At 45.2% G+C, this 26,457-nt stretch overlaps 1 protein-coding gene across 4 annotated transcripts in view; it reads left to right on the top strand.

Moving 5' to 3' along the window:
- The window catches only part of PTPRG (protein tyrosine phosphatase receptor type G), a 630,255-nt gene that overhangs the window by 544,355 nt on the left and 59,443 nt on the right, over positions 1–26,457 (top strand). For 2 of the 4 annotated variants that reach the window (XM_036220040.1, XM_036220042.1), the window contains exons 13-14: positions 11,092–11,221; positions 23,062–23,148. In XM_036220040.1, the coding sequence (XP_036075933.1) occupies positions 11,092–11,221; positions 23,062–23,148 (217 nt within the window). Of the gene's footprint in view, positions 1–11,088; positions 11,222–23,061; positions 23,149–26,457 lie in introns of all 4 variants that reach the window. The other 2 variants (XM_016150164.2, XM_036220041.1) reach the window with 2 other exon arrangements.

Genomic DNA, 26,457 nt, shown 5'->3' with positions numbered 1-26,457 from the left:
TGTCAGTGACAAGGAAGGAGGAGCAGTCCAAAAGCCAGGTAGTCATGGTGGTGACCATGAGGGCAACCATGAGGTCTTTCTTTTGCATTCATCCCTGGACATTAAAGGGCGTGACAAGGCTATGATCTCCATTGAGCTGGCATTAAAAATGACCTCCGGGAACTGTGCTCCATCCCCAACACTGGTAAATCAGAGCATCTCCCTCTCCACATCCATTTCAGTGGGAAGGTTCACTTCTTCCTGAGGCAAAAAGGGATCTGTCTTCCTTCAGAGTTTCAGACAGTTCAGATTTGAGAGTGGGAATGGTGATCATTAAAGGCAGAGATCAGCAAACACTCTGCAGATGGCCAGATAGTCACATTTTCAGCTTTGTGGGACGTCGGTCTTTGTCGCTACTGCTCAACTGCCGTGTGGCACAAAAGCAACCAAAGACAATACATAAATGAGCAGATGGGATTTGAGTTTCCGTAAAACTCTGTTTACAGAAACCGACAGTGGGCCCGGTTTGATCTGTAAGCTGTCGTTTGCCGATTCCTGATTTAAACAGAAATACGTCTGTGTCTGTGCCTGTTGGTCAGTAAAGGATGTGAGTAAGTCGAGGGTAAAACCCGTAAACCCCACGTCAGTCTACGATCCCCAAGGTCTCACTTCATTTCTGTCTATCCCGTCTTTCCCCTCGTCTGCCTCCTCCAGCTTGGTTTTCATTTTTTAAATGAAATTACCATCATTCTGATCTTAGTCATGACTTATTTTAAAGATTTTTCATGTCCATTGGTTTAAATCTGTTCCACATTAATTTTCCCCTCACATTAAGTAAAAAACTATTGCAATCAATATTGCAATACGTCTTTGAAAAAATCATTAATGTTTAAAGTTACTAACTATATTTTTACCAGTATCTCCAAAAGGCTTGTTTAAATTCACTTGATGTTTGATAACATCTTTTCAAGTACTTTTGAGTAGTAGCTTTAGCATATTAATTCACAGGGAAGAAGAGGGGTAATAATTCTTTAGAACAAATGGGAAAATCAGACATCTACAAGAACAAGACAGGTACTATCAATGAGAGAAGATGCCCAGATGTTAGACATTAGGGAGTGGTGAGGACTACAGCAAACTAGGGAACATGTGTCCTTTCTAAAGAGGGCACCTTACTCAGTTTTGACTGTAGCTAGCGGGAATGCCTAGTGAGCCAGAAACCCAGGTCTTTGTGCAGACTCCCAATTTTTAAGTGAGTTCAAATTTTAAAGACGGTTTTTTCCCCCTTCCCCCCCTTTTTTTTTTTTTTTGTTTTTTTCTTCACATGTGCCACCAGGTAGGTAGAAACCACCAGTGCTTGGCCTCTACTGCAGAGCTGATTGCTATAGCTGCAGCTGCCCTAGAAGCTGATCAGAAGGATTAGAGGCTAATGCACAGTCACTCACCATGCCTTTTGCTAGCATGTGTTTAGTGTGAAGCCCTCAGCGGGCCGTGTGTGTTGCATATAAATCCAACCTGGTGCCTTCTTAGGAAACATAGCCTGAATGTAGGAGAGGCACCCCGAGAAGCCAGTTGATGCGAGACAATGTTCTGAGGGTGGGGTGCAGCACAGCAGGCCCTAGCAAAAGCATTTCAGGGTGGACATCGTCTACAAACTCATGACTCAGTGCTGGAGTTTTATTTTCGTGTTTCCTTAAATCAATGAAACTTTTTTCAAACTGAATCTTGCTCAGAACCCCAGGATATAAACAGCCATTCACTGAAAGCTTGCCGACTCCCATCTCTGGGTCAGCCCTGAGCCAGGTGCTGAAGGGATCGTCTAGTTTGGCCATGAGGCCAAATCTGGTCCATGGCCTGATTTTGTCCAGCCCAGGAGCGAAGAAGAATGGACAGAGCTGGTGAGAGACCTGGGGCTGCTGTTCTCTTTTGAGCCACAAGGGAGGGTGCTGAGCCCCAACCACTCACTCCTTTGGGCAAACCCTGAGGTACCTCTTGGGATCTCTTAAGCTCCAAGGAATCCAGCTTGAAAACTGTGATTGTAGGAACAATAAATTCACTTACTAACATTTGTTCCGTGCTGGTTTTGCCCATCCTAAAAGCCAAAAGGTGATGTCAGTGATCCTACAGCACCCCCGTGAGGGCAGTGCTGACATTGCTGCTGTTAGGCCAGTGAGGAAACCGAGGCTCAGAAGGTTAAGGAAGGTGCCCTGGGCAGCACAGCCTGTGGCAAGACAGGGTTCAGACACAGGCCTCGACCCCAGAGTTCAGGGGAGTCCACCCCACACGGGGCTACTTTTCTCTGTGCTTTGGGGCTTATTCCCCAAGTGGGCAACACAGTGATTTCAAATGAAATATTAATTATTAAGTGAATATTTGAATGTGTACTTTAAAAAATATACCAGCTTTCCACTTATGGCAGAAGTTCTCACCCAGATATGACTTTGTCCCCTTTCTCCCCAAGGATATTTGGCAATAACGAAACATTTTTGGTTGTCGTGATTAAGGAGCGGGTGCTGCTCACATGTAGTGGACAGAGACCAAGGATGCTTAACATCCTACAATGCAGTTACAGTCCCTGCAACAAAAAAATTATCTGGTCCAAAACATCAATAGTGCTATGGTTGAGAAACTGATTTATACTATTAACATAAAGTTTCCTTTTAAAAGAAGTTTACTTGAGGAAAAAAATAATAATAGTTAATTTAAGGACAAAAATAAGTAGTAGTACAGGTTCATGAAGAAAGGCCAGAAATAACAAATGTGATACTCAGCTAGAAGATATGGAGGTGGGGGAATTGTAGCATACTTTATTAAAAATGAATTACGGCAGGCACTTGTACGACGACTACCCACACCAGTTTGCAGCTAGGGCTAATTTTGTTGGTCCGCTTCCTTTTTCAAGAGTTGTTTTTTTGCATAATTCTGCTCTCCCCTGCTCTTGGCTGTCTCTTCCTGGGGAGTTTCAGATGGAACTAGTTTGGAATGACTTAAGGGTTATTCAGTACTAGTTGTGGTTAAGTTTCCTTCCAGAAAGTGTCTGGGTCCTTGGAAGTTTCTGCCCCCTAGTGGGTGATCCTTGAAGTAAAACAGATTATGTATCTCTCTGTGTGGGACACGGAGAACAAGTTTCAGAGAGGTTGGTGTCAGGGTATATGTGACCTACAGTAGTACGTATACAGCTTCTGAAGTGTCGGTGGTGGCAGAGTTCAGTAGGTCAGGACCAGCCCCATTAATGGGGCTTGGCATTTATCGGATGCTCTCAGTTTTCCAGCACCCGATTGAAATAGACATGGCAAACTATTGTTTGATTGTTTGAGTCTGATGGAGTGCGCTCTGTGCGAAATGGTAAGGAGTGCTTATTCAAGAGAACTCCGGTAGTGATAGAAATGGAAGCATGTCGTGCTCTTATCCAGCTTGGGCATGGTAATGGGAACACGGGGCCAGTGTCCTGTTGCAGGAGGACATATGCATTTGTAACTGACAACAGTTTTTAGTTGTTTTTATGTTTCTGCAACAGTGGTTTAGATAATGTCAGAGCAAGAGAAAAATTAAAAGGAAGTGTTATGGCCCTGTGAAAAAGCAGCCGCCTTTTCACTACGCTCAATCGTGGGGGGTGGGATGCGGGAGGGCGGCTACCATCAAAGAACAAAACGAAGAAAAACAATAGCGAGCATTGGTGCGCATGTGGAGAAATTGGAACCCGTGTACACTGTTGGTGGGAATGCAAAATAGTGCGGCCGCTATGGAAAACAGCGTGGAGCTTCCTCAAAAAATTAAAAATAGAAATGCCATATGACCTAGCAATTCCACATCTAAGTGTATATACATCCAAAAGAATTGAAAGCAGGGTCGTGAAGAGAAATTTGTATGCTCGTGTTCATAGCAGCATAATTTACAGTAGTCGAGGGATAGAAACAATGCAGAGGTTTGCCGACAGATGAATGGATGAGCAAAATGTGGTATACAATGGAATATTAGGCAGCCTTAAAAAGGAAGGGCATTCTCGTACATGCTGCAACATGTACTAGATGCTAAGTGAAATAAGCCAGTACAAAAAAATATATGTGATTCCATTTATACAAGGTACCTAGAGTATCAAAAGTCACAGAGACAGAAAAGAGAATGGTGGTTGCCAGGGGCTGGCGGGAGGGAGAAGCAGGGTGTTGTTTATTGGGTGTAGAGTTTCAGTTTTGCAGATGAAAACAGATTCTGGAGATTGGTTGCACAACAGTGTGAATATACTTAACACTACTGAACTGTATGTACTGTTTTAGAAATGGTTAAGATGGTAACTATTATGTGTTTTTTACCACTTTTTTTTTTTAAGCAGCCGCCTTAATTCACAAATATGGGTGATTTTTAGTGAGTGGTATTACTTAACAAATGCAGTCAAGTTGCCCGTGACTGAACCAGGCTATAAATTCATGAGTATGCAGATTGTCCTTTTCTTTATCTTTCTTGAAAAGTGAAAGAATCCTGCTTTCCTCTACTCCGGATAGTGGCCTCTCAGCTCCAAGCTCATCTTAGTCTTGACAACATAGGGGTTCTTGTCCCGGAGCAGAAGTTGTGCCCTTATTGTGAGGTAGGAAGCGTTTCAGATGGGTCCATCTGATGCATCACTGCCTGTAGCATTTATAGTACATTGTACTCCGTTTTTATTTGCTTCTACTGGGATGAGAGCCAAGCCAGTAAAAGGCAAACAGCATTAATTCAGTGATGACATATGCCACTGAAAACTGTTTTTCTTTTCTTTTTTTATTTTTTTTTTATTTTTTTTTGAAAAGCAGAATGGAGGCACTTTACTCAGACTCTGTTGGCTACTGAGATAAAAATTGGGAGGAAGAAAGCTGGGGGGGGGGGGAATCATTAAACCTTACCTCCCTCCTGCAAATGCTCACAGAGAGTTAGCATCTTTCTCCAAGTGTCATTTGAAAAACTTTTCCGAAGCAGGCTCTTCCTCTGAGTCGTGGCCCTGCCTGGCCTCATGCCTTCTGACCAGCTGAGCAGTCCTTCTGCACGTCACATCCACAGGGCGGGGGTGCAGCGGGTGTGAGTTGTTACCCCTTCCCATTTCACCTTCTTGCACACAGACCAACACAAAACAGCTCTGGAAAGAGTAAGAATAACATCCAGGTTCACCGAGGGGAATGGCCCACATCATATCGATGGTGCGACTGCACAGTTAGTTTTTAATTGGTTGAAAATTAAATCTCTGAAAAATAAATACTGAATCGAGAAAGCCACCTTGTACAGAAGCAGCCTCTTCTCTTAAGCCAGGTTAGTGATTTCAGAATCCTAGCTAGAAATTCATTAAACCACGATTTTTGCTTTTGACTATGAGTCCTTTTTAAAAGACCCAAGTGTGTGTTCTGAAAATTCTTCGGGTCAGAGTCCCATCCTACAGACTGAAATTAGACTGGCCAGTGTGAGCGGGCAAGAGAGATGAGGGCAACAGGTCTGATGTGTGGCATTAGGGAGCAATGAGGAGTGTGGCAAACTGGTGAGCCACACCCTGTCCGGAGAGAGTAAGCTGCTTGGTTCCAGCTGATGTTTGCCACGTGGGAATTCGGGCCTGTGTTGCCAACCTTGAACATTTCTGGTAGAAGATTCCACTGCTGATTTTTATGTGAATTCTACTGCTTATTAAATGTTGGTGGCTGACTGAAAATTTAATAATAATTACTGGGGCATGGGTGCCGAGCCAGACTCGTCTGTGCTGCCAGTTCACACAACCCATGGCAGGCGGGAATCGAAAGTGTGGTCCCACTGGAAAACCAAACCATCTGGATGAGTCAGAGATGGAGACGAGGGAAGCTGCATTAACCCAGAGGTCCTGCACTTACCCTCATGTCAGGATGTGGGCCTCATGGAGGGAAGCAAACCCTTCAGTAACTGGGCAGCCAAGTACTGCTGGACCTTTCAGGAGGCAGCTGGGTTATGAGTGAAGCTCTGAATAAAAGTAAGCTGCTCCTAACAGTTGGGAGCATCTAATTTTATCACACTGTCAGCTCCGTTGCTTGGTTCCATTGAAAGGAAGAGAAGAATGAACAATCTCTGGACGCCTGCACTGTGTCAGACACTGCGCTTAATGCCTGACTGGCCAGGGCAGCTTCATCAGTGCTCAGAAGGCCCTGTGCCTGCTTTCGTGCTCTGCCGTCTCCAGCTTGACACTCTTTAATAATTTTTGAACAACAGGCCCCTTGATTTTGCATCTGGCCCTGTAAATTATGTAGCCATGATTTATACAGCCTTCATTACATGGATTATCTCATTTAATCCTCTTAAGTTCCATGAGAGGTGAAATTATCATCTGTACCCCTTTGATAGAGGAGAGACCAGAGGCTCAGAGACGGGCAGTCCCTTCCCCAAAGATTCACAGCTAGAAAGGCCTGAGCCAAAATTCGTAATCACGTCTGCCTGGCTCTGAATTGCAGGATCTTGGTTGCACTGAAAACTGTAGTGCGTTCCAGTCTCTGGGGACTTTGGCATGGGAAAGTTGGGAGACTGAAGGCGCAGGAGGAAAAGCGTGGATACCCAGCCTGGGTGGGCTGTTCCGTGTTCTAGTAGCTTCTAGTAGTTTACTGTTTCATTACACTGTCTCCTTTGAGGGCCTGCTGGGCTACAAATTGAGTCAGGCAGCAGGACAAGCTTATCTTCTGAAGGACAGCAAGAAGTGTCACATGATCTTGTCTCGAGGCAAACTTTGAGATGTTGGCTGTTCACCTGCAGTCCCCTCACAGACAGCACCTGTGGCTCACGCCAGCAGGGCCGAGGTTCTGTGTGAGTGCCACGTGTGCACTGATGCTGCACTAGGGTGTGGATGGAGAGGATGGTGATGGTGATAATTAGTGGTGATGGTTATCACAGTGGATAACATTAGCCAGGTGCTTATGGGTGCGGACCACGTTCTATGTGTTTCACGTTTAACTCATTTAATCCTCGTGCCCCTGCTTGTGGAAGGTGGTAATTATTATCTCCATTTACAGATGAGAAAACTGAGGCACAGAGAGGTTAAGTAACTTGCCTGGAGTTACACAGCTGGTAGGAGACAGAGCTTTATTACTGCTCTTCCACATACAGATGGAAATCAGCCCTGCCTTTTGAGACCTTCGCCTAATAAAAAAGCAGTTGCAGTTGAGTGTTATGTGTACAGTAGGAAGTGTGGGGTGACAATGATGATCGTGTTTACTGAGCATTTCCTGGGTGCCAGGCACACTTCTAAGCTTTCTCATTGAATTTTCCCACCATGTCTATGAAGTAGGTTCTTTTCTCCCATTTTACAGATGAAGAACTCCAGGCTCAAACTGGTTTAAGTTATTGGTTAAAGGCATTCTAGAAAGTGGCAGAGCCAGGATTTGCCACGGTGCCCTCTGGGGGCACCACAGACCGAGGGCTGGGGGAGGCATCAGTAGTTGCTTCTGGGGGCAGGATGGGAAAGGCATTGCTGGCAGTGGGATCGGCAGAACAAAGGCAGAGAGGTCGGGCTGTGGCCCAGCATGGTCGCTGGCTGGGTGGGTGGGGCTGGAGCACAGTGGTGGGGAGTGACAGGAGATGATGGGGTGGGTGAGAGGCCCCACTCAGGAAGGGCCTTGCCGTCCCTGAGGGCAGTGAGGAATCCCTCCGGAGAGTGACAGATTTCACATGGTTATGGAATGACATTTAGTCTCCAGGTACCATGAAGACAGAACAATGTCTGAACTGGAAAATGAAATCTGCTTTCTCATGCCTCACACGTGAGTCCAGAAGCACTCATATTTTTATGTAAAAAGATCCGGGCAAACCCAACTGCCTGCTATAATAAGGTTCAGATCAACCTGCCATCAGAATAGTTTCTTTAGGTTTCTCATTCATTCTGCGAGTTGGTGCAGACTTGCGCTCTCTTCCACAAAAACTACCATTTGGGGACTGTCCAGAGTGGGCTTCAACATGATGTTCACCACCACCACCCCCCAAATAAATGAATGAATGAATGAATGAATGAACTCTCATGCAAGCATCAGGAAGTGTTAGAAAGGGAAATGACTTGGTTTCAAAACCTGAGTTTTAGCCCAGCCCTGCTCCGGGCTGGCTCTGACGCCATCAAGACGCTCACGCTCTGCAGACATTCATCCTCTCCTCTGACAGTGAGGAGTCCATGTGCACGGCTCACTGTCTCATCTGCTGGAGCCCTCTGAGAGTCTGATGAAAACTTTAACCTCCACTTGTCGGGGAGGGGGAGGGACGGACAGAATCACCAACGTGTGGGATTTCAGGGGCAATGTAATGCGCCATTCACCCTCACAGCAGCACTATCTCTCCTAAGCCACTCTAAAGCCCAGAAACTCTGGAGTGGCCACTGTGGACAGGTTTTAGGATGACAGAAATACCACAGAGCTGCTGTTTCCAGTGACCGTGTAGAGATATTAGTGTGAAGGAGGGTCTGTTTGGGCAAGAGTCCTTTTCAGAGGTTTAACATGAGTAGGATGTGGATTTGCATTCTGCCTCCAAAACCACCTGCCTTCCATGTAGTAGCCCAGGCAAGTATCCTTTCCCGTAAGGAGGGAGAAAAGTATGGCACTGGGAATCCCTCCAGGACCCAAAGGCCTCCCTGGATGGATACTGAGCTGTTGGACATGGTTGCCTATAACGCCAACCCTCCTGCCACATTTCCCATTAGCAGGACCTCTGGGTCTTTGATACACCCCCACCACCAGCCAGATAACTGCCTGGCTGTGCTGCCCTCTGCTGGAGGCCTGCAAAATTGTTCTCATTTGCAGCTGATTCCTGGCTAATCCCTAGAACTTTGCTATTAAAGAGTTACATAGAGGAAGAGAATGCATGCCTGACCCTTGTCTGCCTTGGCCTGAGGTCCTGGAGTAGCTTACACTTCCCTTGGGACTAAAACCAGTTCTTACTTCAGCCTACAGAGAGCCCTGGCTGATGTGGCCTCTGACTCTCCAGCTTGGTGGCCCTCTCCATGTTCTCATACTCCCACCACTTTAATGCTGTGTCTGGAACACGTTTCTTCCCCTGCACTTGACCTGGCTCACTCCCCTTCATCCCCCGGGTCTCACCCTAATGCCAGGTCCCTTCTCCAGAACCCCTGGGTTGAGACAGCGGTTCCATTTCCTTTGTGCTTTCCCCGGCGTCACATTGTTTTATTCTAATTACTCGTCGCTGCATCTGCTTCTGCCCCCTTCACATGGTTCCTACCTCACCGGCATAGGGTCATTCCTGTCTAATGTTGTGCTGCATCCCCCTCCCCGAGCACCATGCCTGGCACACGCGAGGGCTTAGCAAATACAGGCAGACCTCGTTTTGCGTGATTTGCTTTACTGCGCGTCAGAGATTTTGTGTTATACAAATCGAAGGCAAGACCCACCACCAGCAACAAGATTACGACTCACTTTATTGTAATACTGATGCTTTATTGCAGTGGTCTGGGCCCAAACCTGCAGGAACTCCGAGGTATGCCTGTAGCTGTCTAACAAAAAATTGTGGAGCAAGGGATCCAGAGAAACATGTTGTCACCATTGGGAAGGCACTTTATACACTGTGAAGCACTCTGTTGTGGTTTTTAATCGGGGCGTGCCTCACCTACCTGCCTCTCTCTTCTTACCTGAGAGCTGGGCATAAATCTGGCCCTGCCTATTTCACAGGGCCTGGCATGAAACAAAGGAGATGATCAAGATGAGCTAAGTTCAAGGGGACCTGGTGAAAAGGACTGTAACACACTTCCATTACTGAGGAGCCTTGCCTCTTTAAAAATCTGCTCCCAAGGCCAATTATTTCTTTCCTGCTCAGCCCACCTTCTCTCCCTTGGAAACCCAGCCTGATTAGCCCTGCCTTCAGTCCATCCTGCAGAGGGACACTCAATGCTGGCTGCATGTTGGCCTCATTTTTGCAGAGCAGGAGGAAGCCTTGCTGAGCACAAGTCTGCCTGCCGCCTGCTTTGGATTTTTCAAAGAGCTTGCTACTCCCTGCCGTCACAGTTAACCTTTGCCTTCTTGCCACCTGCCTCCCATGATTGCCTCTGTGCACCTGTGCTTGTCCCAGCCCCACCACACCTGAACTTTTATTTGGGCCACCTGGAGATGTCCAGCCATCTATCCCACTCTACAAGAGAGAACAGGTTCTCCCCAGAGGCTCCTGGGGATTTGTGAAGATACTCGGGGCCTGAGAGAAACAGGAAGGAGCTGCTCGGGTAAGAGGCATTGGTGAACCAGAGAGAATCTTTAGCTATTTCACAAGCTTTCCCTGTTAACCCCTAGACTGGCTGCTGTTTCGAGGCAGACATGTGCCGGGAGCAGAATGAGGCATGGCTTCCTGTCTTTAGTTGTCTTAGAGCTTTTAGGAGGATGCGGGGGGAAGAGGGGTAATGGAATCCAAGGAAAAACTGTAGAAGCAAATTGAGGAGAAACAGGATCTCTAGGTGCCTGGGTGGTGGGACCTGCTGGGCAGAGCATCTGGGTGCTCCTGCTGGGACATGCTGCTGCACAGACTGAGTGGCTAACAGGAGCGCCGTTGCCCCGATGAGTTCCACGCTCATCTTTGGCCAGGTGACTGGGGACACCCATGTTTGGACGATCGTCCCACCGTGAGTATCTGTTAGGGAAAGGTGGTTTCTCAAAGCAGAATTGGAGTGCAGTTACTAGGGGAAAGGGGTGATGGCTGCTAAAGCCATTGTCGTCACAGCCGGTTAGCCTAGTAAAACCCATCATGCCGTTCCTCCCGCCCTGGCACGAGCAAACCTGAGGGGCTCCTCTGCCCCTTTCCCGAGGCTAGTGGTGCCGCCTTCAGGCCCGAGCACGTTTCCTCGGCATGTCCAAGGGCCACGGTGGGTCAGCCGTTTTCTTGGAGTGAGTTCAGATGTCTGTCTTCCACACAGCTCTCTTTACAAACATCTTGAACTCTGCCGACTGTACAATGCAGCCTCAGAAAGGCCTCATTTGGCCTGGGGCTCAGTAGGAAACGGTGCAGGTGGCAGATTGCTCCTTTTGTCACTGGGCAGCCAGAGCAGGAGCCCAGGTCTCCGAAAGCACCCAAACCAGAGCAGAACTCTGCGCCTCATGCCGGCTTCCCCACCCACACCGGCCTCGGTCCTCTAACTGGCACGGTTTTTCTTTGCAGCAGAAAAGAACACCTCTGGGATGATAAGCCGCCCTTCTCCAGGGAGGATGGAGTGGATCATCCCTCTGATTGTGGTATCAGCCTTGACCTTCGTGTGCCTCATCCTTCTCATCGCTGTGCTAGTTTACTGGAGGTGAGTAAGCTGGGTGACACCTAGGGCAGGATGTGACGGTAGGTTCTGCTGGAAGCAGGCTGCCCCGGGAGGGCGCTGGCCCGTGGGGAGGGGAAGCTCATGGGCCCTACATTCTGAAAGGCGAGGCAGCTGAATGTTTCTAGTGTCACCACCTGGGACATGCGTTCATATCCGGAAGAAGCTGGTGGGTAGGGCCACTATTAAGGTCAAGGCACTTACGATGAGCTGGGATTTAGTGACAAAGAACCTGGCACTTGAGGAATCAGGGAGATCCAGGTTCAAATCCCAGCCCTGCTGCTCGCCAGATTCAAATCCCATTTTCATTTCAAGCTTTAGTGTCTAAACCTGCAAAATGAGTTAAGAAGTTTTATAGCATTTCCAGTTTTTTTGAGGCTGTACATCACTTTGTTCTATCCACATAAGAATTCCTCTTTACCTTAATTTTTTTTCGTAGCCTGTTGCTGAAAATTGGGTGATAGAAACACATTTTTACCATATTAGTGGCATTTAACACATGTGAGATAAAAATGGCTGATTATAAACCATCCTTACATTATCACTGCCCTTGAAGTTCTGTGTTTTCCCAGTTACACACTCAACTAGTTGAGCTGAATGAGGCAGGCTGCCCCGTTGGTTGGCCTGGCTGCTTTCACCTCTCAGACAAACGTGGGTGGCTTCTGCTCTTTATCTAACAAGCTTCATCAGTGACGAACAGGTGTCACGTTTGCATCCCTCCCTCCTTTCCAGTTATGCAGTCCATTTTGACCCCTAATGTGTGCCAGACACTCTCCTAGGTGCCAGTGATATAAAAGTGAGCAAACTAGACAGAACCTCGTGCTCTCGTTGAGCTTACATTTTAGTGAGGCGATAAACAAAGCTAGCAAGTAAAATATGTATCACCAAAGATGGCGTTAAGTGTGTAATGGAGAAAACTAAATCTGGAAAGAGAGAGACATGCTGGGTCTCAGGGGTGAGCGTTCAGAGTGGTTAAGGAAAGCCTGACTGGTAAGCAGAGACCTAAAGGAGGAGGGCATCACCTGGGCTCCATCTGGGACAAGTTCCAGGCCGTGGAAACAGCATACGCACAGGCAGGCGCTGAGGCGGGAGCGTGCCCGGCATGTTCTAGGAGTAATAGCAAGTGGTCAATGTGGCTGGAGCATATGAGTATGGGGGCGAGTGGTAGGAGAGAGTGTCAGGAAGGGAACAGGGTGGAATCGGGTTATGTATAGCCCTGTGGGCCACTGTAAACACATCGCTTCTGAGATAAGTCGGGTCTGGTACACGAGACTGTTGTGATCTGACTTTAGGATTACTTGGCTCTGCTCTATTGCAGAGAGACTGAAGAGAAACAGGGTCAGAGGTGGAGAGAGAGGCTGGGAGACTACTAAACAAGAAAAAAGTGATGGTGGCTTAGATGAGGGTAGCAGTGCAGGTGACAGGAATTAATTAGAGATCAACAGAATCTGCTGACAGATTGGCTGTGTGTCCTTGAGTCTTCTCTCAATTGGATAGAACAAGGGAATAAAGAAAGGGTCCTTAGGGTCCTTTCAGGCTTTCCCAGGTGTTTGCTAGTAACCATAGCACTGCTAGTACTACAGACCCACCAGATTATTAATTGCATTGTATTTTGGGATGAACCTAGGAACATTAGATTCACCTCCGTGTCATACCTTTCCCCAGAACAAAGTGGTTTGCAAACACATACTTGTCTGGAGCCCATTGGTAAAGTCGAGGCTGCCTAATATGAGTTCGACTGAGCACGTGGAAGTAATGGAAGTTCTGCACGAACATCTCTTGGCTCTGCTCAGTGCTGCATGGTTTTAGTCTCAGTCTCCCCACACAGGAGCAGAGAAGGCCCACAAGCTGCCCCAGGCTGGGCGACGCTAGCTTAGTGGCCCCAGCATTAAAAAGTTTCTTTTTCAAGCAGTTACAGCAAAAACCTCAGGACTGTTTCTGATTGACCCACCTTGGTCCTCCGCCCACCCCAGAATAGATGACTGGCCAAGCAGATATGGAGACCAGGCTGGCCAAAACATGCATGTTGACTGCAAGCTGCCTGGAGGAAGGAGCTGTGAAATGTACTAAAGAGCTTTAAGGTCCTTCCTTCCATTCAAGATGCATTTTCTCTTAGAAAATGACAACTGTTTATACTTATGAAAAACTGTGAGTCTGAATAGAAAAATCTGTGTTGAATAACAGAATGTTTCATGTTTAAAATATATCTTCTTATAGCTATACATGTAAAATATTTTATAAAAGGAAAATGTATTTTCTATCTACACATATATATGTGTATGTATATCTGTTTAAAGCTTGGTGTAAAGTAACCAGAGCTTTAAGCATCATCCAGCAGACTTGGCCTATGAGCTTTTGCCAAACTCCTAACACCAGTACTCAAGAGTGAGTGTGAAGGAGAAAATTCTTACAGAGCAGGAAAAGCGAAACTGAATCAGTGTTAGGATGGATGAGTTGGCTAAGCATGAGAACAGCCTAGAGGGGACAAGAACCTTTTTTCTGTCCAGCTTTTTTTCGTATTATTAATACGAAAGAAGCACTGGGTAGCTCACACAGAAAATTGGTCAATGCGGAGGAGATGTGTTTCCCTTTGGCGATGCAGTTTTGACGCTGGGACAGCAGCGCGTCTCTTCGCCTTTTGAGGCACAGTGTGAGCGGACAAGTGAGTGGCAGACAGACTTGACATAAGTAGAGCACCGAGGCAGATCGAAACCTTCTGGATCATTTCCTCGGTTGGCAGGCCTGGCACCCGGGGCTTGAAACCAGCTCACTGCGGTGGCAGTTTCTACAACCAGGGACTGACCCTTGGCAGCTATTGTTCTGGCTTCTGAGTGTGTTCGCTTAGAGTTGTTGACACCGCAATTTCATGGGTTCATGAAATAGAAAATGAAACCCGATGTCTCTGAATTCTGCCTCTTCGTTTGTCTCCCACCGGGCGATGGTGTTAGTACTTACTAATGTTCACTGAGTTCTTTTTTTAGTACCAGGCACAATGCCAAGCACTTGGGTGACACCATCTCACGTGATTCTCACCACAGATCTTTATGTCAGGGACTCTTACTACCCCATTTTAAAAGAGACCAGAAGCTCATGGAGGTCAAGGGACTTGCCCAGGGTTCTGCAGGAAGCGGTACACCCAGGTTTTGAACACAAGACATCTTCACTCTAGAACAGGGGTTCCCAACCCCGAAGCCACTGGTCTATGGCCTTTTAGGAACCAGGCCACACAGCAGGAGGTGAGTAGCAGGCAAGCAAGCAAAGCTTTTTTTTTTTTTTTTTTTTTTTTGCAGCCGCTCCCCAGCACTAGCATCACCGCCTCAGCTCCACCTCAGATCATCAGGCATTAGATTCTCATAGGTCCCTGGTGCCAAAAAGTTTGGGGCCACTGCTCCTCGAACACATAAGCGTACTTAACCATTAGGACATGGGCCCCACATGTACTGTGAAGACTGAGCGTGACTGATGTTCAGCTAAGTCAGATGAAGTAGGGATTAATGGGCCCATGGCCAGTGCCTTACAGATTCACCTGCTTTCTTTGACCAGAGAAGGGAAAAGGAACTAAGATTCGTTAAATGCCAACTGTGGGCTAAGCAGTGTTCAATATTTTCATCTTCTGTGTTGGTCAGAACCATTTCTTTTGCAATTGACAACAATCTATTTCGAAGTGCTTTTGCATAAGAACAAAAAGTCGATTCATGGAATTGAGACGTTCAGGAGTCTCAGGCCCAGCTGGATTCTGAAGATGGAACAAGGGTGGCAGGACTCAGATGAGTGTCTGTTTTCTCACTTTCAGTCTCAGGCATCTGCTCTCTGTGTGGTCTTTTCTCTCAGGCAGGCCCTGTCACTGCTCCCACATGGGGCCCTCAAGCCCATGTTGGATTTACATACCCCCATCCCAGTGCAAAGGGGATTTTTCTCTAACAGTTTCAGTTAATTCCAAGGTGATGTTTCTTAGGACTGACTCAGGACATTTGTCCATCCCCAGAAAGGAGTACCAGGCAGATAGAACCAGCCGCTGTCACCTCCAAAAGAAGCTGGGCAATTGGGATCAAGAGGGGAGGGATTTCCACTGAGAAAAGAAAATTCAGACCTGGATAGCAGGGAAATCCACATATGAATAGTGGAGAAAAAAAAGATGGGCATGTGAGCTCAGAGAGCCAGCCTCAGGCTCTCAAGACTGGTGTCACCCATGCAAATGCTGTAAAATCGGAGCCACTTTCAGTGCCGTTCCAACTGCAGGATTAGAGAGAGCATGCAGCAGTTTGAAGTGGTGTTAAAATTTAAGAAATTGTAAAGCTACTTCTACTATAGCACGGGCCTTAGCCCCACTTGCAACTTTCAGCTATTTCACTCAGTGCCCACCATTGTGCAGGGCCTGGTGACTCGGGGATGAGGTCCTGTCCCTCAGGGCACTTGCAGTCCAGTGGTGGAGGCAGATAAGTAAATATATTAGAGGATGGAAAGTGTTTGGAAAGGAGTAAATCCAAGTTGCCGTGACAGCACAAAGGTGGGGCTTCAGCCAGGTCTGGGAGTGGGGGCGGGGTCAGAGAAAGCCCCCTGGAGGGTCTGATACCCAGACTGGGTCTTGAAAGCAGGTACATGTGGTTCAGTATTACAGGAGCAAAGTTTGGGGGACAGCAAGAGGCAGATCATGAAGGCTGTGGAAGAAGTATGTGTCCTGTCCTTAGGATGATGAAAAGGCATTGAAGGAGCCAAAGCTGCGGGAGGGAAGATGAGAAAGGGCAGTACTGTGTGGCGTGATGTAGGAACATGGGCCCAGAGTCAGGCAGCCTGGATTTGGAGCCAGGCTCCAGCGCTGGTTCGTGACCTGTGTCGCCTTAGGGCATGCACTGTTCACAAGATTGCAGTCATCCCCAAAGGGGTAAAAATGGGTTCTTGGAAGGTGAAAAAAGCTTACTCTCTTTGTCTATAAAGCATAGATACACATATAGTACATACACAGATATGCAGTATGTTACTGGTATTAAAATTTCCCTGGAAGGTAGCAATTCAGGAAAAAAGTCTGATGGCCCGTTAGAAGAAGTGCCAATAAAGAAAGGTTGAGGACACTGCCTTAGACAAGACTCCTCCACCACCTTCAGTTTCTTCACCTGCAAAATAGAGTTAAGAAACGTACCACTGGGTTTGCGGGAGTCATGGAAATGTTACTCCATGTTTGGCGTGTCTGAATGTACGAGGGTAGGTGTGCATTATCTCTGACTTTAGAGAATAATACAAACTTAATTCAAGGTCCTGGCATGCCTACAAAGAAGTCGTTCTTCATCAAAGAAAAATCAGATTTATAGATCTAAACGAATGTTGTCCCTTTAGTGTAATCACATTGTATAGCTGTACACAATGTCCAATCCTATGTCCACTGCTTAAAACATCACTTGGAAATAACTTTGTGAATTTCTTTCTAGGGTTTATTCTTTCAAATGCTTTCAGTTATGCAAAGTATATATCCTAGGATCAGCTCAAAGTTATTTGGAATTAAATGTAATATAGACGTAGGTGAACCAACTGAGCGGAACCACTCTGGGCCAAAAAGGAAAGTTAATGAAATTGCTTTGGGTGATGCTCCCAGTGCACCTGAAGGCAATTTCAGAGGAGTACATCCCTAAGTCACTAGGTTAAACACATGACCCACCCGCCTCTGCCCTCCCAATGGTCAACCTCGTCAACTCTGGCTTGGCTGCACTAGAGTAAGCTTCATTAGCTGCTGCAACAGACACACCCTAACACCCCAGTGGCCTATCAGCTCAGCGTTTTTCTCACCTACATGAAGTCTGACGGGGTCGGGCAAGTCCACCACATGTGGCTAGTCTTTCTGGACCACGAGCCTCCCGAGTTGCTGCAGCAGGGATTGAAAAATCCTGGAGGCACTCAGTTCTCAACTACATGGCCCAGAAATAGAATCCTTCAGTCTCATTTGTTTCCTATTGGCCAGAGATAGTCACACGGCTCTCAGGACACAAGATGAGGGAGCATGCAGGAATTTAGTGAGCACTGCCAGAAGTATCCTTAAATATTTAGACCCTTTGGTGTCATTGGGTTAAGAGTATGTTTCCAGAAAGAAACAATTTCAGAGGACAATCAGTCTCATTACTTCACATTTGGCCCAAACTAAAAAATACAGGTTAGAGAGCTTGGTTATTTTTTGTCAGCTGAAAGATATACAGAGGCCCATTAGGACTGTTTGAGCAGTATTTTTACAGGCAGCAACGTAGAGTTATGGGAGAAATTTATTTTAAAATATTGTTATCTGAGGTGTTACAGGTAGGATGCTATAGTTCTCTCTTGAATGCTTGTTGCAAAGGTGTGCCGTAAGTGTAGGAATCAAAATCCACGACAGTACATAAGTTGCTGTGAAGCTAGGAAATATATGCAAAGTGTTTTAGGACAAGATTCAGGGTTTAGGCGCAGCTAATGAAATAAAAGCAACAAAAACCAATAGTTACAGCTTGCCTCCTTTTGTAAATGATGCCCTGTGTGTGCCTTTTAAATATTGCAGTCCATATCAATCATGTAAGGCTCAGAGCTGTGATAGTAACTACTGAAATGAGGGATTAATAGTTGTTGAAATGCATCATATTGGCCTTACTACTCGAGATGGTAACAAAACACACCTTTTGAATGACTAGTCGGGAAGTGCATTCCCAGAGCTCCGGATCCCCTGCCTTAGCCACAGTGAGCTGTTTGTAGCACTAATGTGTTGACGTTTCTCAGGAGATTTAAAGCAGCACAGCTGCTGCCACTCAGAAGAGGACATTTTTTGGAAGGTTTCTTTTTGATTCACCTAATTCGAGTGAGTTGCTGGAGGAGAGTTATGTTTGGGGTGTCGAATCAGAGTGCAAGGGCATGCAGCTGGTTTATGAATTTGTTTGGTAGAATGGTTTAGCTGCTGTGAGTGAGATATTAGTGTCCACTTAAAATTGTGGATCATGCGAAGACATTTTTAGCTTGAGTATTTTTTTTCTTTCTTGTAATCTTGAGGAAAATTGCTTTGAATATAGCTCTTCTCTATGTGATGTGCAGTCTTACCCTGAAATGGCTTTCTATATCTGAAGGCCGATATAGCCAAGAATCTTTTATTGAATATTCATCATACCAGACATGTGCTAAGCAGATTACATCCCCACCTAATGAGCATTCAAATCCTAGGAATTAGTACATCCATTTCACAGATCAGGAAACTGAGCCTTGGTAAGGCCATCGGGTAGCATGCCCAAGTCACATTGTTAATCTTTGGTAGATCCTAGATTTGAACTCATCCAATGTGACTGCATAGCCCACTGTCTTACCTAAGCCAGACAATGTCAAGATGAGGAGAGGCACACTCAGAGGCAGTTACTTTGTCCACAGCCTGTTTTTATAGCACATATCTGTGTATCAAAAGATCCTATGGTTTAGATTTGCCAAAATCTTGTAGAAGAAAACTTCAGAGGACCAAAACTACATTTGAATAGATTTTTATGTTGAATAATATAACCTATTTGTTCTATCTTAGTGCCAGCTAATCAGTGCTATATTACCTTGATAAGACGTTGAGCATCTTATTGACTGTAATTCTACCTTAAAAAAGAACTTTCCAGAGGGTATAGCAGCTTTGCTTCTCAGATTCAGATGGGGCTGAGTTAATTACACAGACTCTGGAACAGAAAACTGGAAACTCTACAAGTGGGAATTGTAACATCTGACACAGGTTTGTTAAAGTTTGGTATTAGAAGGGTTTCACACTGACTGAGAAATTCACGTCCATCCTCAGCACAAGGCCGAGCCATCTGTAAATCCTTTGGTAAATCAGTCAATGCCAATTTAGCTTCAGAGGCAGAGAGAAAAAGGTCTCTCTTTTACTCCCATCTTTAGACTTCTCAGAAATTTTGCCATGTGTTGGTGCCTCCTCATTAAGAATGCTGCTCGTGAAAACATGTGAGTTTTGTTGACATCACAATTTTTTTCTTTCCTGGATGTTCAGTGGGAGACAGTGTAATAAATATGAAGGGATGCAAATCGCAAACGTGTGTGGGGTTTGTGTTAGCACAATGGAGGCTCCGGCAAACAAACAGATGCATGTGAAAGTCAAGTGTAGGCATGTAGTAACATGCCTCTCTTGCTCGTGGAATGAATGACCACGTGTGCCTCAGTGGGACTCAGATCCCGCCTGTATTCCCACAGTATCAACAATGCCACTCAGAGCTGCTGTAGGCCAGGCACACACTCTCCACCCATCTGCTCTGGCAGCTGACACTTGCAAGTGTACTCAGTGACGACTGGGTTTGCTTTAGGCATTTGCTCCTCTTCCACCCCAGCAAAGCTGTGAAGGAGACAGGTACAGTAGGAATGTCTCCCATGCAGGTGACTAAACAGATGGCAAAGGGGAAATATTACTAATCACAAAAACCAATAATAGTTGAATTAATACAAAGCACACATTACGTTATTTAATCTTCATAGCAGCCATGCGTGGTAGCCAAGGTGGCCAGAACTGTACCACCTTCTTCCCAACAGAGGAAGTTTCCAGGCGAGAAGTAACTTGCCTAGGATCACACAGCGAGGATGTTTTGGAGGTTCTCCAAATGTGTTGTTTTGTTGACCTAAGGGGGCCTTCATGGCTGGCTCACTTATTCCTTCCTTTGTTCAGTCCTTCAAAGACATTTCTTAACCATCTAGCTCATGGCAGGCACTGGAGAATCAGTGAGAAGGTGCAGCTCCTGTCTCCAAGGAGCTTGCAGGTAAACAAAGGTTAATGCAAATGAAGGTCAAAAACTGGAGGCCTCCAGACCTCTTATTTAGAAAACATTGTTTTCAAAAATTCCGATTTGAAAATAGGATGATTTTACGTAAAATCCCAGCTGTCTGTGTTCTTGTGGTAACTTGGGAGAGCTGGCAACATTGGTCTCACCTTTTCCTATGGCACTTGTGGGCAGGATGGAGCTCATCGTTGACGACCCCTTTTAGAGTGGCACCCTCTGGACGGCCTGCCAATGTCTGCCCTCCCCACAGTCCCCTACCTGCTGTGCCAGCAGTTGAGTTCCCCTGAGTTGCAGCTGGTGGGTGGCAACAAGGAGACTGTGTGCTCTGGGAGGGACTCTGGCCACCACCAGGATGGGTTGGGAAGGAGATGGAGCTGGGAAAGGCTTTGTGGAGAAGAGAATGTTTAGCTGTGATTGTCACAACACAGAAAGGCAACACATGCTCTGGGCAGAGGAACTCTGTCAGAGCTGACCACAATGCACTCAGTCGTGGCCAGAGAGAAAATGCCCTCAAACTGCCCTTCCTCTGTGCAAAATAAAGTCCACTTTTGTGAGTAGGGTAAGATTCTTTCCCAGGGGATTCTGCATTGCAGAGGCACTGGTCAGTCCCAGGTGCTCACGTGCAGCTCGTGTGAGGGAGCAGAGAAGAGTCAAAAGTTAGGTTTATATACAACTTTTCTCAAGACCAGAAAAATCCAAGCTTTTTGAGTGTATTTTTTTCAGTGGCTTTGTATGATCACCATTATCTTTTCTGCAAACAGATCATTCACAGGACCACAGATATTCCGGGCATCATTTTTTTTTCTTTTAAAACTGGCAAGTGCTGTGTCACTTCTCTTTCTGGAATCTGTATCTGTGGCCATATTTCAGTAATTTTTTAAAAAATCATTAGGAGTAATTCAGCGCTTCAAAGTCTGACAATGTGTTAAGCCGGTGGGGAGAACTAAGGCTCATTTCATGACACCAAAATATGGCTTATCTCAGAGGGTTTGAGTTCAGAATGATATTGGTGTTAAGCTGTCCTCCTCTGAGATGCTAAAAGACATGGGGGTGGGGAGCCTTTTGATTTCCCCCAGCTGTTTCTGGAGGTGGGTACCTTTGTTTTCTTTCTCTCTGTAGCCGTGTGCAGGGAGATCTCAGTCATGTGCCAGCTAATGCTGCCCATCTCAGGCAACTTTTTGCTCAATAACTGTTTCCCAAATGGCTACTCTGGGGCCTTTCAGAATTCAAGAGAACTGTCAGTTGTTATAGTAACCGGCCCCCTGCTGTCAAGTTGGCCCTGAGATACCAGTTGAAGCTATTGGAACAGGCTAACACATAGTCATTAGACAAAAGCAGGGAGAGATTCACTACTAAAGGTTGCCATTTAAACACACTCCGTGATACTTAAAAAGACGAGACCGGTTCTGGTAAGGAAGAGGTGGATGGATACATTTTTAAACCAAGCTCACTTTTCAGGAAAGGGAACAAACCCCTTACATGTTCAGTCAATTCCATGTGCATAACCAACACCTTTCTTAGAATTAAATGCCCTCTCTCCCAGTATCGATTGTTTCTCTTCTGGTCCATTCACTCAGGTAACCCCTCAACTGTTTGAGATATTAGTTATTGGTTGTATGGCATTTGCTTCTCACTGAAGTGTTGTCAGTTTACGGGTGGTAGTTTTAAGCGCCTGTGATTGTGTGTGAGGAAAAACTGCGGAGATAGCCGGCTCCGCTCCAAAATTCCCGCAAGAGTGAATTTGGCAGAATTCAGAGTAGGGCTAAGGGTTGAGATGAAGTCTAAATATTTTAGGAAGCTGCAAATTTCAAGTTTCTATGAAAATTTGCAAAAACACTCCAACACACTCACGATTTCTTCAGATTAATGTTTGTCGCCGCACTGAGTATGTCCCTGGTGTTTTGAGGACAGTTGTAGTTCCGGAATGTGCTCAATAGAGGGAGACAGGGAGTCCCGAATGACAGCACACTCCCCTTCCACCACCCCACCCCTGTTTTAATGACATTCCCAAGTTTCGATTTTTCCTTCTTTTGGTTCCTGTCCAGGCACTTTTACCCAATATGGAGCCTAATAATAATTTTTTTAAAAAATGAAAGCTTATATTAAGGGAGAAGAAAAAACTAATACTTGGAATTAGAGTGTTCATTCCTAAAAGTAAAAAGCCACCAAGTCAATGAGGAGTTAACAAGTGTTCTTTGGAATTACATACCTGAATTCAGAGTTCGGCGTGAGATTCAACAGAGCTTCCAGAAGAGAACCTCCATGTATTCCAGTTTGTCCTTGCTGTTCTTTTAACAGAGTTTGGAAATAATAGGAATCGTGTCAGTGTGAAATCCTAGAGCCCAGGTGGTTAGGGGATTAAATGAAATTAAATAAACACTCTCCAGTGTTTTTGTATGACAAAAGTGCATCTTTCAAATGCTAGAGCCAAGTCGCAGCTGCTATGGTTATTTAAGTTTTCAGGGGAAACTAAATATCTGACAGTGTGTAGTAATAACTTGACAGCTGCTTACCCCGCCTTCCTGGAGGTGCCTCTCTCATGTCTTTTACAGTTTGCATTGTGATTCAGGAAAGTGTCCAGCAATCAAAGGAATGCATGGGGGAAATACAGCAAATTCAGAGAAATTTATGGTGGAAGGGAGGTTTAAATGGTACATACTAGATACCTGCTAACGTCTGTTCATTCCAATGGTATTTGTCAGGACAGCATGCCAGAGCTGGAAAGATCAGTATATGAATGAGAAAAGCCACTATTCGGTTTGTGATAATCTAATACTCTGTTAACACTAGCATGATACAGGTTTCTAATATGTGGAGATAGTTTTTTAAGAGTACAGTTTCCATTTCATATTTCTTAGCTCAGCGTTAAAAACAAAAACAAAACAAACAAACAAAAACCTTAACAAAACCAGCCGCTTTTGTATGTGGCTTTCTTTTGAAAATGTCCCAAAGTGACGGGGATGGGATGACTGTGTTAGATGGGAGGGAGGGCATTTGTGTGGAGCTCTTGGTGGCCAATTGAAAGTACTGTCTTCTACACCTGTTCTCTTTTGTTTTTTGTCCATTTAGAGGGTGTAACAAAATAAAGTCGAAGGGCTTTCCCAGACGTTTCCATGAAGTGCCTTCTTCTGGGGAGAGAGGAGAGAAGGGGAGCAGGTGAGGGGCGGTCAAGCTTAAGGGGGGTGTCTCTTCGGCCGGGACTGGCTTGTGGATTTTTTGTTTTGTTGCTATGGGGATTAAAGTGTTAGACAGCACATGCTGAAACTCACCTGTTTCTACCCCACCCAGTTCCTAAAAGTAAGACTTGCAAATACCAGTGCAGCTTGCCGGTAGCTGGTACTGATTAAAGTATGTCTCGTGTGTGCTTGCTTTGCTTTATTTTGCAGTTTTGGGGGCGGGTTTTTTTTTTTTTTTCCTAGGATGGTGCATACTGGGAGTGTTCTATGTTTGTGTGTCTGTATGTTGCATCCATTTTCTTTCCCAAATTTCAAATGTTTGCATGTTTGAGAGTTAAAAAAATAATTTTTATGCATGCATTTAGCTGTGCAAATGAAAAATATCATTTAGAAACCCAAATTCATAAATGAGTTGGGGAAGAAGAGTAGGAAGGGAAGAGAGAAGTAAGCAAAGGGGAATATATCATCTATTTTTCATAAGAAGGTTGAAATTTAAAAAAAAAAAATCACATGAGTTCTAAATAGCTTGATAAAAACTGTTTTCCTGGAAAGATTTCTGATAAATCTTTAGAAATCATGATTAGGCAATCTTAATCACCATACATGAGCCTCTTGATAATATTTCTGTAAGGCTTATCTAGGCAAACTCTACTTAATATCATAATATTTTAATATTAAATTGCCAATTAGGATAATTTACTAAACAATATTGTGAGTAGTCTCTTATTTCAATGAACTAATTTATAGAATTTATATTAGAATTTTTACGGGGAATGATTTGTTTCCATTGGCGTAGGTAAATCAGATTATTGAGATGAAATTTTCAATATTCATCCACTATAATCAGGTATATCTATGAGGTCTGAGAAGGTGTAGTACAAGAATTATGGAAGATTAATGAGAAACTCTATGATCTATCTTTTAAGCTGTACAGTGCAATATTGGCCTTGTAGGGAAAGGCAATAACTGCTGATGCTGGTAACACAATTCGTCTTTCTGTGATCTCTTTTTACTTATTGAAGTCTTCAATTCCTAATCCACTTTCAAAGCTCCAAGGGTAAAACTCCCTTGAGATAGAAACTCCTCTGTATAGCTTTAGATTCAAAGATCTAATCTTAAGAGAGAGAGAGAGAACCTTGGACATGACGTCAGTGCCTGAATTTCATGCCTAGTCCGTTATAAATATAGTGTGGGTTTTTGACAGTAACTCTTTAAAAAGCCAGCATCACCTCATGGACAGCACAAAAATAAATGCACAATTTCTAAGCCCTCTCCAGAAATTATGCCGTAGCCATGGACTGTATTAACTCTAATTCACGTGTTTTGCTCCAGATGTGGGAGTGGCTCGTTATAGGTGTATTTTTGAGCCTAAGAGTTCGTATTTTGTTACACAGTGCTGAGTCTCCCACAGTATCTCCTCTACTTCTGAGTGCCGGAAGCTTGAGGGAAGCATAGTTTCATGTAGGTCTGGAAATTGAGAACCATCTTGGGGTAGAAGTAACCTGATTGTGAACCATGTATTTTACTTTACTTTTAAAATAACAGAGTAGCTAAGCAAGACAGACTTTAGCTCAGGGAGATGTAGGTTCTAGCTGCAGTTCTGCTTCCTGGCTCTGTGACCTTGAGCAACTTATCAAAACCTTCTGAGCCTCAATTGCCTCATCCAAAAAATAGATCTCATCATAGTTCCTTTTCATGAGGTTGTTACGAGGATTAAATGAGTTAGTATATATAAAACACTGTGTGTGTGAAACATATTACCCCATTAACAAGATGGGAAACTGAGACTTTTGAGAAGTTCCTTGGCTAGGCCACCCTGTGTTGGTGGCTGAGCTGGGGCTACCACCCTGGTGGTCTGAGTCCTGAGTGATGCCCCTTCTGCCTGCTCCATGTGCTGTGCAAACTACTCCATGGCAAAGAGATGGGCCAGATCTAGATCCTGTCCTCAAGGGGCTCTTGTCTCTGCTCGTCTTTATGCCGCCATGCTCTGTTCCTTCAGAGCCTAAGGGTTCTGTGCCCACTTCCCCCTCCCCTCCACTCTATCCCAGGAGCTTTTGCAGCAGCCTCCTGACCCAGTTCCTTCCTCTAGTGCTCTATAAAAAGCCTTCGGGAGAACAGGCGGTCCCTCCTTCCTCTCCCAGGTGGCTTCGAGAGGCTGGAGCGCCTGGGAGGAGCACTTGCATCAGCCTCTCCTCTCCCACCCTTGCCCCTTCTGTCCATTCTCCTTTCCTCTTGTGGCCTGCTTCTCCATCCAAAATGTGGTGGAGAATCTGTAGAAAAGTCCAAAAAGCCACCTAAATAGCGACCCTCCAAACATTTAAAATTACTGTTGAAAAGCCCATGCACATTCATTTAAAGGCAGTATCCATTTGCCCCTTTTGTCTAACCTCACTTGCCTTAAACAGTCTTCCCCCACTGCAGGAGGAAGGGCCTGTGCAGTCTAAGGGTAGGCAGAATCGCTAAAAGCAGGACAATGGCTACAAGAAGTGATAGCTGATTATCACCCCCAGAAGGGAAAAGGAAAAGGAAAAACAATAACAATTAGACCTATGAAAAAAGTTGTCGATTTAAGTTTTGAATAGGTAATACTTGACACAGGTCAAAAATTGAAAAGCTATAAATTACCCCTAGATCTCTCTCCCGTCGTCACCCACCTGCTCTGCACCCGACCTCCTTGCAAATAAGTAACCACCACTAGGAATTTGTTGTCTGTTCTTCCAGACATTGTTGTGTGTGTGTGTGTATATGCAAATATGACTCTGTGTCTCCTTATCTCCCTTTACACAGTACAGTACTGCATATACTATCATGAACCTTGCTTTTTTCACTTGGCGCAATTTTTCTTTATGCATGTGTAGTTTACTCATTCTTTTTTTACAAGAGCATGGTAGTCCTCTGAATATATGTGTTATGATTTACTTAACCAGTCCCCTGTGGCTATCATTTTGGTTGTTTCCAGTCTTTTGTTATTACTGACAGTACTGTGGTGAATAATTTTATGTGACATTTTCAAGTAGATAAGTCTGTCCATAGGTTAAATTCAAGAAACTGGTGGTAGCACAAGCTACACACATTTTAATTTGGGTGGATGGTGCCACATTGTGCTCCCCAGTGAGACACCAAAGTGGGCTTCTGTCCGCAGTGCAAAAACCTGTATATTTCCCTACAGCTGCCCCAGCACAGTGTGTTGTCAAACTTCGGTGTTTTTGCTAACCTCATAAGTGTGGGAAAAAATAGTATCTTAGTGTAGTTTTAATGTGTTTACTCCTATTGTAAATAAGATGGAGCA

Source organism: Rousettus aegyptiacus, unplaced genomic scaffold (assembly GCF_014176215.1).
Source record: "Rousettus aegyptiacus isolate mRouAeg1 unplaced genomic scaffold, mRouAeg1.p scaffold_m13_p_4, whole genome shotgun sequence".
Classification (NCBI taxonomy): Eukaryota; Metazoa; Chordata; class Mammalia; order Chiroptera; family Pteropodidae; genus Rousettus; species Rousettus aegyptiacus.
This window is presented reverse-complemented; position numbering and strand designations above follow the sequence as displayed.